This window comes from Melanotaenia boesemani, chromosome 1 (genome assembly GCF_017639745.1).
Source record: "Melanotaenia boesemani isolate fMelBoe1 chromosome 1, fMelBoe1.pri, whole genome shotgun sequence".
Classification (NCBI taxonomy): domain Eukaryota; kingdom Metazoa; phylum Chordata; class Actinopteri; order Atheriniformes; family Melanotaeniidae; genus Melanotaenia; species Melanotaenia boesemani.
The window spans coordinates 4,786,863-4,799,431 of NC_055682.1; the positions used below are offsets into that span (position 1 = coordinate 4,786,863).

General features: G+C 39.3%; 1 protein-coding gene across 4 annotated transcripts in view; it reads right to left on the reverse strand.

The window, feature by feature from the left end:
• Positions 1–663: 663 nt before the first annotated feature.
• Positions 664–12,569, reverse strand: part of LOC121643569 (nuclear receptor ROR-alpha A-like) — a 91,954-nt gene continuing 80,048 nt past the window's right edge. For 3 of the 4 annotated variants that reach the window (XM_041991072.1, XM_041991054.1, XM_041991081.1), the window contains 7 exons: positions 12,320–12,527; positions 8,313–8,434; positions 7,424–7,556; positions 7,005–7,112; positions 4,064–4,174; positions 3,861–3,973; positions 664–3,639 (listed from right to left, as the gene is read on the reverse strand). In XM_041991072.1, the coding sequence (XP_041847006.1) occupies positions 3,475–3,639; positions 3,861–3,973; positions 4,064–4,174; positions 7,005–7,112; positions 7,424–7,556; positions 8,313–8,434; positions 12,320–12,527 (960 nt within the window). In that variant the 3' untranslated portion in view covers positions 664–3,474. The remainder of the gene's footprint in view (positions 3,640–3,860; positions 3,974–4,063; positions 4,175–7,004; positions 7,113–7,423; positions 7,557–8,312; positions 8,435–12,319; positions 12,528–12,569) is intronic. The other variant, XM_041991063.1, reaches the window with a different exon arrangement.

Genomic DNA, 12,569 nt, shown 5'->3' on the forward strand with positions numbered 1-12,569 from the left:
CAACAAAATGAATCATGGAGGGGGATAAAAAAGAAGACTAACTTTTTAGAATTTCCTTTAATTTCGTCTCTCTGAGCTACACATTTAAACAAAAACAGCCAAAACCTATTTAAAAACCTGCTTAAATAAGCCACAGTGTATAATATACATGTGTGAATTTTTACGCTTGTTTTCTATTTATATTAAACTGAAAGAAATCATGGGCATGGGCCAAGAGAGTGCAGATTATATGTCAGCTAATTACCCTAAATATTTCTGCAATACATGTACAACAACAACAAAAAAAAGCCAAGTCAGTATTGTATGACAGAAATGGAAAGATGGCATTCATGAAGTATCTGAACTGAACTACATTTACACAAAGTATGATAGGGAAAGAAAAAGAAAAACTAGAACAACAGAGTAAATATACTGCTGCTACATACATTTGAAGTTCTTGGAGACATCTTTCCTGGTGAAAACACCAGCCTGACACAATTTTAAAGTTAGTTGATTCTGTTGAAAAACACATCAGAAACGCTGTCTGGTCTGTGTGTAACCTCATCCAAACATCTCTCCCCCCAGCAGGACAGCAACCCACCTAAAAATTGTTAAGGGCTAAAAGAAGACAACAGATAGTCGGAAGTGTGCATCTGGTCTCCAAGGTAAGCTCTTTTTTGCCCCAAACTAACCCACAAACCCTGATTGTGATGGTGGGAAAATGTGGATCCTCTGAGAATTGTGATGTTACAAACTGTATAATGTGTGCTGTGGGTTAGAGCAGCAGATTTGCTGTAGTGCAACGTGTTTTAAAGACGTCTGCATAGCTTTTTTAAATATTAATCTTTTTACCTGTTTACAGTTTTGACACCGTGCCCATTAGTCAACTTTATTTTGCATGGACTGTTAGCCAACAGGCTACTATTGCTTCAGTTAGGCTGTGTCAGTTTTATCAGAGTTTGTGTCATTTTCAGACAGAAAAAAAGATGTTTTATTGAAAGGAACAAAGAGAAAAATCTTGTGAGTGTTTGGTATCAGGTAAAATGTAGTTTTAAAGTTTTATTGCCAATTTTTCTTAGTTTATTGATTGACTTGACTGAAGAGCAGCTGCACACTGGCTTCACAGGAATAAACTAGAAGCACTCAGAGAAGCAGACCTCTGCCAAAACACTGTTTTCTTTTCTTTTATTTATTTATTTATCTTTTTTTGCCAATAATTGTGGCCATTATTTTTGAGTTACAAACTCTATTGGCAAAATGATCCCTATTGTAAAGAATCCTTAAAAAAATTCTTGGATCCAGGCAGTGATCCAGATTACCCCCAAAATCAAATATGTTATTCTGGTTTTGAGATTAGATTTCCGCCTTGGTGGAGGTCATAATAAATCTAAAACGCTGTCACAATGTAAAGGACCTGCACTTCCTTGTCTGAGCCACAAGGTGGTGCTACAGACTGGCTGCTGGGGCTGATGTTGGTAGGCAGGTGCCGAAGCAGGAGGACGATGAGGAACGAAATTATGGACAGTGATTTATTTTCTGTTAAAAATCTGCATCTGAATTCAAAGGAAGGAGCACATTTTTTGCAGCTTTTCACATCACTGGGTAGGTAAATGGTTAGTTTTAGTTCTACACCCGACTCCTAAACAGGTAAAATATCTGCATTCATAAAGTTTCTCAGAAAACTTCCTTTTCATATGTTGATGCAAAATGTGTAAAAACCTTCTGCTGCATTCACTGTATTAATGACTTGACATTTAGGTTGAAAATTTATGATATTTTATGATTTTTTTTTATTCCATTTGTGTTAAACAAGAAAAGGATTTGATACTAGATCTTTATTCAGATTCGGTCAAACGTCATTAAACCTGTGCTCTGGTAAGTTATCGATTCAATATTTCTGCTGCCAGTCTAAAGAAAATTTATTTGAATGTGTTACGCTGTCTGAGAAGTAATACCTGTAACAGTTTTAAACAGAATGAGAATTGGCAATAGTCTTATACTTAAAACTATTTTCATCAGCTTGTACTAAAAGGAGGATTAATTTTTAATCAAACCTCCTTTTTAGAGACCATCCATTTGGATGCAGAAAAATGGATGGATGCAAAGTCTTTTGTACTTTCAACTAAAACCAGCCATGTACAGAGAGTTGTGCATGATTCAATCATGAAAACACTAACAAACAAAAGCTCTGCTTTGCTCCGATGTTTATGGAGAGATATTAGCAGGAAGTTAAGGAAAATGTTTATTTCCACGAGGGAAGTGATGCCGTCAATGTGCATCAGCTTCTATATTTATTTCACTAACTAGTGAAAGAGATATTCATATTCATTCTCAAAGTGTCTCAAAGCATTCAAATAGACCATCTGGTTGCAGAGACATATTCATTTCATTATGGGTGTGCAATTTTTGAGCAGAGGTCTAAAAAATAAGCACAGAACTCAAATGGTTAATGTAAGGACTCGACTTCCCAGCAGCCTCAGACGCTCCGAAGCATTTTTTCCCCAGAAAAAGAAAAACAAACATCTAAAATACATGTTAATGCAGTTAAAAGTGTTAAAGATTACAAACAGTAATACTGACCTCTAGTTCGCAGGAAGCCAAATTTGAGAATTCATCTTTTACCTTTCTGTCTACAAAGTCAAGCCCTCCACAACTTCTTCTCCACACTCTGATGTGCTGGGAATTATTCTGATGTTTATTATCAATTATCAGAATCAATAATCTATATGATCTGATCAACTCTGAGCATACAAATTAAACTGTTGTATTATCAAAAAAACTCTTCTAATAAAAAATGAGATATTTATGTAGCAATTTGAACTGATGCACAAATGTGAAACAAAGCTTTTACTATGGGAACTTGGTAAAAGTTGTTTTGTTACTGAAACATAATTGGAAATAAGTCCCTACTTGGAACCGTCAGAACGTCATCGTCCATCACAGATCTGAGTCAGGAATAAAAATCTTTCATATATCTAAATGAATGGACATGAATGCAGTGTGAGACTACTGAAGCCTTATGGCAACCTAAAGATGGAGTTTGACCTCCATCTCTTTCTGATTAATTCCCATCATTTACAGAGAGCAGAAGTAATGAAGCAGTTCCAGGTTCGTTCGGGTTGGGACCGTTACTGTCTGACCTCAAGCTGAGTGCAAAATCACAGTAACGGAACAAAAAAGTCATGTCTGGACAATCTGCTGAAGGAAACAGACCAGGTTTCAGAGCGAGTACTGGAAGTGCATTTTAATGTCAGAGGTTTGGGATTCCTGGATGCAAAAGATGAGAGGAGAGAGACCCCCTGACTTTTCACTGCATCCATGAGAGGAGGAGGAGCAGGTTGGTTAAAGTCTCTTCTTCTTCTGCTGTACTCAGAAGTCCAGGAGAAGTGCAGCCATGCAGCTGCCGCCTCTGGCTGCATGAGTCACCCGTTTTCTGTTCCCGTGGACACTGGGCATGGTCCTTCAGGATGATCTGTAGAGCACATGGTCTCTGTTTTAGTCGCTGGTCTGCAGGTTCAGCTCGAGGTCAGCAGCAAACAGCTCTTTGTAGAGAGGAGGGAAGTGTGTTCGAACAACGTCGGAGTAAATGGCTCTGAATGCCGACAGCTTCTCCGTGTGTCGCGTGCACAGTGAACGCAACACCGACACTTTACACCTGAGCTGAAGAGAAAAGAAAAAACTGTTTTACCACAAAACGTCAAGCAGGAAGTTACTTATTTAATCTTAAACCTTAGTTTTAGAACAGCTGAAATGAATATTTATAGTAAATGGAAAAGTGCAGTTCAGAAATTCTCCACCAGAGGGCAGCAGCACTCATTTCCACGTCACCTCTGCTTTATTTGAAATATGACTGAAATGTCCACGATATAATCAAGATATACCTTTTCCAGAACTCCATCTTCTCTCTGATTAGTCTGCAAAACATGTTGCAGAGCAGACTCAGTCTTCTGCTGAAGCTTCTCCACCTGCAGCTTCTCTTGCAGCCACGACCGATCTGCACACACACACACACACACACATACTTATTTAGCATGAAAAGTCTCTGAAGATGGGCTCGGATGATGAACCAGATGAGAAGATGTACCTGCAGAGAGCAGAACAAACGCCGAGAAGAGAGCGAGCTCTTCCTCTGACAGCTGCAGTGAACACATGCTCTTTGCAAAATCAAACACGGACTTGATCAAGTCGTCACAACCTGGAACACAAAGTCACGACAGAGTCACACACAAGTTTCTAACTGTTCGGTTTCCTCATCACAACTAATGCTGCTTCTCTCTGACATGTTGAAAAAGTTGCATCCTGATTTGACGGCTTCTCTGGTGTACATTTCATATTTTCTCGACAGAACTTTGGAACTTCCAGAGGAAAAATGTGCTTATTTGGATTCCAGTTGTTTTTATTATGATGGAGATGTCACGAATCTGAAATGTATAAAAGGTGTCCAGGTAGTGCCTCGGGGTCTCTGGTAGGTATTTAATCTGTGCAATGTCCATATTAATTAAACTTCACTAGTTTTGTTTGGAAACTAACTGAGACACAACTTTGTGGTTTAGATGAAAGCATTCACACTAAAAGCTCGCTTTAATCGAATTCCGCTCGTCAAATGTCAGCACACACTTACGGACCTTTAGATGAAGCGTCTTCTTTCTGCAAATGTGCACAACCAGAATCTGTCTGTTCATCAAAAGTGTTTGTACCCTGGAAGCCGTGAAGAAGCGACCTGTGAAACATCTTATTATGGCAATAACCTCCTGCTTATTCATTTTTTTAATTTCATTTTAATCCACAAATCTTTCTATGTTTTAACTTTTCAATAAATTCATTACCTTGTATTGTATTTTCTTGGGGGGGGGGGGGGGGGGGGGGGGGGGGGGGTTAATGTACTTTTATTAGTCTTGTTCATTGTTTAGCATATTAGTTTATCTCATTCTTTTTTCTGATTCAACCAACCTCTATTTCACAACTTTTTACCTGCATCTAGATTATTGGTTCCCAGCCTGTTTTCCGGAGCAACTTCATGCTACTACCAAAGAACTGTGGACCCGCCTGTTTTATGCTGTCATTAGCTGCTTCTCACCATAAATGATGCATTCTGACTGACTCCTTTCTTTAGATAAAACCAATGTTAAGGTAATTACCAATATATAGCCTTACTTTTTTTGGTTTTAAAAATAAGGATGAATCACCTGCTCTGTAGCATTTCTCAGACCTGTCTCAATAATGAAATGGTGCAACGTGTTTTCTGGCCCCCAAAACACTGATTCCATGTGAACGAAACACCCAAATGATAAAAAACTTAAGCAACTCCTCTCTATGGGGACATGGCCTTAATTTAAATCACACTGGCTCTGAACAGTCTCTTGGGGGCCTCCTGTGCTCTTTGGGAGACCTCCTTGGGGGTCCAGGAACCCCATGGTGGGAATTACCGAGTTTCCTCACAAATTTATGGATTTTCATCCCCTAAATGTGATAACGTTTCCTGTATTTATAGAATAAAATCCTTTAATTTAGTTGGAATCATGGTGGGATTTTTTGTTTTTCCATATCTTTGTTTTTATTTTTTGCATTTTAAAAATAACTGTGCTTCACTCAGCGTTGTATGAAAAGTGTGATACAAATAAAGATTGTAAAGACTGTGATTTTACACTTTTTAAAGAAAAGCAGAAAAGAAACTGGTGTTATTTGGTGTTTCTGATCTGACACATCTCACACTGATGGAAATGAAATGAGAGGAGGTGCTATTTTGAGATGCTAACTTCCTCTGTGACAAGCTGTGAGAGATAAGCTGTATTTCTATGATAAAAGCTCACATTTTACTGAGTCTGCTTCCATCTGTAAACACAAGCCCAACGTTTGGAGTTTGTTTGCTGTGATAAACGATAGAACAGGATGGAGAAGAGGGAGCAGGAGTCGGAGCGGAAAGGGTTAAACAAACATGAAGAAGCACAAATTTCTCAGTGTGAGGAATGCTTCTCTTCCTGACATTACACAGGAGCTACGCTGAAGTCACACACTTGTTTTATATCATTTATTCACTAATTTTGTTCCCGTCAGCAACGTCTATAGATCTAAAAGTCTCCAGATGTTGAGATGTTCTCTTGTAAAATTGTGGGAAGCGGAGAGTATCAGTCCTATCAGGATGAGGTTGCCATTTTTTATTTAATAATTTGCTGTATATTGTAAAAACACATTTTCCTTATAAATTAACCTACAGAGTCAGTAGCCAAGGGAAGATACTTCTGGACATTTTCCACTTTCAGTAGGTTGGATATGTCCTTTGAGATGTTTGAATGAAATGATGGTTGTCTTTATCAAAGTTTAATTAGTCTATTAACACATTTTCTTGGGCTGCATTGATTCTCTGAAATGGAGATTTTGTGTTCTCCCAGTCTATGCATCGGCTCTCTTTAGGCACCCCGCTTTGAGTGGCTGTTTGTCTCTGCTGATCCAGAGAGGAGGTCCGGTCAAATGGCACGCCGTCTTTTTTTCCTCAACCTTGTTGGAAACATCACTGAGGTTAAGAAACATTTGGAAATACTTTAGAAAAGGCGACCGTTGTAAAAAGAATCCGACCACACAGACACTGAAGGTTTGCAGATCTGAAACTAAGTATTAAATACCACTGGGCAACTTTCTCCCCCTTTTCTCCGGGAATAAATGTATGATGTTGTTGTTATTAATTTGCTGCTTGCTGATCCCTCTTTCCAGTCCTCTCTGGCCCGGGCAGAAGGCCGTCCTTTCTAGTCCTGGTCCTGGTCCTGATGGAAGTTTTTCTCTCCATTGTCTCCGTATTCAGCCCAGAGTGTAGGATTGAGTCAAAGAAAAGATTTGATGTACATGATCCCTCGGCTGCCTTAGTTAGACATCTTTAAATTCAGCACACTGAGTGAGAAGTAATTACACATCTGCTGTTCTAAATCATCCACAAAGTAAAGTCACTGAAAGTAGATTGATGGTAAAAATGACCCCAGGAAAGTTCTAATAGAATAGATTAAAAACGGAAGGTATTTCATGATTATTCTCACCTAACGCTTTGAAGACGTCAGGACCTGCAAATTTCCCATCAAAGTAGACGGTGTTGTTCTGTGAGTCAAACACTCGACACATTCGTACGAAGATGACTTCTAGTGAACCTGGCAGAGAAAACATGGAGATGATGTTTATAAATGTCCCTTCCATCTTCACAGAAATATTATTGACAGTAAGTAATGATATTATTCTGCATTTCTATAGAAATGTGAAGTTGATGTTGCTCATTAGGCTCTTTTGTTTAAATTTAGCCTGAATTCAAATTTCAGCTCAGTCTTAATGCAGATTTGATTCTCCAGTGATTGTTTAGTGAGGACTACTGTGTTTATCAGTGGCTCTTTGGTAATCCCTCGCAGAATATTTAATTGAGGATATTCTTGAATTTTGCCGTGTGACACTTGCTGGCCGCTCTCACCTGCTTTCAGCAGCACAATCTGGTCATTCTGGCAGAGATCCATGAAGCCGTCGATGCGCTTTGCAAACTCCACCACATACTGGATGGCCTCTGTGATCTTGACAGCACAAAGCTGCCACATCACCTCCCGCGGCTGCACCGACCAGAGCAGGAAGAGGTTTTAAAGAGTGACCGGGAAATATAACAGGGTTAGAAAAAAAACCCAGAGAAGAGGGACCAAGGCAGTCAGATAAGCAGCAATAGAATATAAAATGTATTCAGCAAACAATATCAAGTCCCCTCCAAAATAACAGTGAATGATACTTTTTTTGAGTCTGCAGCATTTTGGCTTAATTGCGTCCTGACTGATATCAAAGTCTAATAAAGGAAATATTGGTTCATCCAGGATTTAACTTTAGAAAGGCAAGCTGTGAGAGTTGCAGGGTTGCTGGGACGTGTGGGTTTTGTTGGCATTTACAACTGAGATGGTCATTTACATTATGGTCCTAAACAAGTGGCCATTATGTAGCGTGTAATCACTGAACAGAAGGGGACCAAGAACTGAGCCCTGTGGTACGCTACAGTTGTGCTGAGCAATTCATGATATAAAGTTTTGTCAGCTTATTATGCTATTAGAGAGTCCATATTGAACATTAAACTTCTTGATGGATCAGAGTTGATGCAGCTTGGACACGTGATCAGTTTTCTGTGCACATTCAGCTGATAACAGACAGTCAACCCTAAAGAAACCTGACTGATTACATCTCTTCTGGTCAGGAAGTGCTTTCTGTTCCTCAGGCAGAACACAATGAACATGAGCAATGGACGTCAGAACAACTTTGTTCAGCTACATTGACTTTACTCAGTGTAAGCAGCACAATATGCTTACATGTGGACAAAGTAAACCCACCTTGCTCTGGTATCTTTCTACCTCATCCTGCAGGAAGCTCTGCCAGCTCATCTGCTGCAGTTCCTCCCTCAGGTACTGACACGTCTCCAGGTGGGACTTGGAGACAACCTGGGCCAAGTGATCTGAAACAAAACAAATACAGTTCAGAGCTGCACAGCAAGGTGAAACTCAGATTACTTCACAGACCATAAAAATTCCCAAACAATCAGACTCCAGAGCTTCAGGTGTTTATTAGCTCAAGATGCTAAAGCAGTTTTACAGCAGCTGTGTGCAGAGTGTATGAGTTTAATTTTGGCCCCCATGCTAATAAATTAGCCCTGAACACCTGCTCTGTGACAAACCAAGTTGCAGCAACATGCAATCTATAGTTTTGGTGCGTTACTTATCTTTTACACTTAAAGTAAGCAAAACACTACCAAAGCAATGACTGCTCATCACATTGACCAAGGTCAAGTTTATCTACAAAGCACATTAAAGAACAAAGACAAAGACTAAACAAAATGCTTAAAAGTTGACCAAAAAAAACTGCAACAGAAACACTAACAAGAGATAATAATATAAAACATATATATCACTTCAATGAAAACACACAGAAATCCACTCTTTTATCAGTTCCGTAAGATGGTCCCAGTTTGTGGGTTTTTGTTTTCTGTTTTGAGAACTGCCCAGTAATTTCCAAGCCATGGATCCAACGGTAAAGTTCACCTTTTCTTCTTCTGATAATCCATTTTTTTTCCAGACATCCCAAATAGATGGAAGAGGGTTATCTGAGAATATAACTTTACACCAGTCTTCTGCTGTACAGCCCCAGTACTTTCTGCAGAAATTTAATCAGTCCTTGAAGTTCTTGTTGGAGAGAGCAAGCTTCTTTGTGTTTCTTCTAGACACTAAGCCATTGTCCAAAAGTCTTCATCTACCAGTGCTGCAGAAACTCTGCACTGCAAGCAACCTGATTTCACACAGTAGCTAACTCCTCAGAGGGTGTGGATATTCTTAAACTCCCTGAAGCCTTTTTCCATCACAGCTGAACCTCTTTTCCTTTAAGTTCTTAATGATTCAGCACACAGTTCTTCCAGGTGCAAGACCCTCAGCAGCAGCTTCTTTTTAACGCAAAGAAATGATGGCTAGACAGCTTTCCTTAGAAGTAACCATTGTTGACAGATTAAGACTCAACTCTTAGAGTGCTGGTAAAAATCCTTGAAAGTGGTCATGTGACTTCAGCTAACTTGTATTATCTCACATTTTTCCCTGTGCTGATCATACCAAAAGGATGGTGACTGGTAATTCATGTCAGGACCACTATAAAAACTGGGATTCTGTAAAAAAGAAAAAGAAACATTTACGGGAAAGATGTCTTTTGAATTTGAAAAGCTTCTTTGGACTGATCTTCACAAGTTTTAATTAAAGTGTGTTTCAAGATCTAAAGTAAAACAGCTGGTTTATATAACATCAGAAAAAAATACATCCTTAACCCTAATTTATGCTTCCTTTACGTACATGAATAAGTATCTCTATCAAACGCCAAACATCACTGCCCACATACAACCATGCATCCCTTGTGTTTGATTGGTTGTTGAGTAAAACATCCACTAGAGGGCAGTGAGGAGTTCAGAGTTCACTTCTGAGTTCTGATGTCAGTTTCAGGCAACAGCAAACATGGCGATGGCTGAGGAGATCATGATGCACATACAGAGAAAGACAGATAAAATGAGGCAGTGCAGTAGACAGCAGTGGTCTGTGTGACAATTCAGTACAAAAGGCGGCTTTTTCCCTTCTTTGTTCATTTTGCTGGTCCCATGTGAGCTACACTATGCAACGTTGCGTCCACGGCTCCTGGTGGTACTGATTAGCTTGCTACATCTGAGTATGCATTAACAAGCTCTCTGAAAACAGGCAGAAATATGCATGAAAGGAAGCTGGAAATTAAAAGAGGGCTTAGTCCTTATGCATATTTAACATAGGGCATAAATGAGGCTTTAGTCAAGCTGATGCTACAGTGCCCTCTGCTGGATCACAGGGCAAATTACTAACAGGCTGAAGTTAAAAAAAAAACAAACATTTCATACTGTACATGTAGCAGAAGCTTAAAACCAGGGCTACTTGATTCGATCCCACAAGGGATACAATCCTGCAGGTTTTCAATGTCTCCCCGCTCCAACACACCTGACTCAAATTACTAAGTCATTGTGCAGAACTTCAAAGGTTTGGATTAACTTGAGTCAGGTGTGTTGGAGCAGAGACACATTGAAAACCTGCAGGACTGCGGCCGTCATGGAACCAAATTGAGTACCTTGGCTTTAAACCAAAGTGAGGAACACACTGTTGGGGTCATGTGGAATTCAGTATCAGACACACTTCATCTTGATGCAGCCATCTACACAGACTATGCCCCGAGGCTTTTCTACACAAGGCACCTTGTACTATAATCTACTAAAGCATGACCTCAAATGATATTTTTTTTCTGTCTGTAGCCACTCATAGGCTTGGTATAGGTTTACAGAATGTTTTTGATTAGAAAAAATGGCCAACAACACATTTAACACAAAAAAAACAAAAAAAGTAATTTAAACATGCAAACTTTATAAATATCAATCCAACAAAACAACCTCATAACCTGGCTGCAGATTTTCCTTTCACTTGGTCAAATTTTTTGCTCTGAATGTGTGAAATAAATGTTTATGAATGAAGCTCAAATATGAAACAAGCTGCTGTGCTGCTTCTCTGTCCTGGTACAGAAATCTCTGAGGATGAATGTGAAATCAGACAGGAAAACAAACAACACTGTACAAGGTTAAAACATCAAGCAGATAATGAAGCTTCTCTTTGGATGGGGTTGTGGTTCTGGGGGTTATCATATGTTCTTGTAAAAATCTCCAGGGACAATATAAAGATGATTTCCCCAAATGAGTGCCCTGCCACATCCCAATTGGTCCTAATTAACAGACAGCTAATTACCACACAGAGATTTTAATGAGCTTGGAAGATGAGTTTTCAGCCTCCTGCTATTTTAAACCACCTTTCTATCTCTGTTTGCTTCTCAGGTCGCAGCTTTTTCGTTTGTTACTCAAACTCTCATTTGTGCTTTCTTATTTCTCCATTTTTTCCCCCCATTTTCTTCTTGAGTTTCCTCTTTCAAGATATTTCCTCATCTTTTGTGTTTGCTTTTCCCTGCGGCTCTCCACAACCTTCCACCACATGGTGGATCTTTTTTCTCCTTGTTCTTGATCAGAGCACCACATACAGCCAGAGTTGGACTTAAACATGTAACCAGGTTTAGTCCTAAAGCCGGTTTTCAGGGATCCAGAAAGAGTTACAACATTCAATCCTCATTTTTTCATGTTTTTTTTTTTTTGTGTTAACTTTATTCATCCCTGATTTGTCCAAAGCCAATTTTGGAGGTGGACTTTGTTAAAATGATCCCACAGTAAATAACTTACCATCAATGTTTCATATGTCCAGTGTTAAACCATTACACAGTCCACTTTATGAGGTATACCAATTCAATATTTTGCTAATACAAATATCTAATCAACCAACTGCAGCAGCTTCATGCAAAAGGATTCAAGTGACTTTGAACGTGGCATGGTTTCAGAAACTGCTGATCTTCTGGGATTTTCACACAACCATCTCTAGGGTTTACAGTGTTGAAGCCATTTCTATCATTGGTTTTAGTTCTCTCGCTCTCTTTAGTTCTCTTTGTTAGATTGAGATGATTAAATAATCACCAGCGATGTAGATCAGAAGCTACTGGACCTTGGAGCAAAACTGTTTTTTGACCTACATCATATTTTAGTACTTTTTATAAAAAGATTAAGATTTAAGTTCCTTTTGTTGCAGGGATCACCAATGATGGGCCTCTTGATCCAGTGTCATTTAAATATTGTAGATCAGATTCATTATATGGAAAATTTGACAGAAAGGGATGCATGTTGACTGGGAAAAGGGATTTATCTGATAGATGTCTTCCAAATGTTAACATACATTCATAAAAACATTTATCAGCTTACCAAGTTCGGTCGTGGACATGGTTGGAGATGAGTCTCCGTTACTGAAGGAACAGTACGGAAAAAAGCCGTTACTGTGTCCGTAGTCACACAGCGGCTCCGGCTTGATCCCATTAATATCGAGCCCTGACTGGTCCGGAGATGGTTGGATGTCCAAGTAGAACCCTCCACCTCCTCCATCCACTCCTCCTCCTTCTCTAGAGTCTGCCTGCTAACAAGTGAGACAGTTATCATATAAAATCTCAGTTAAAAC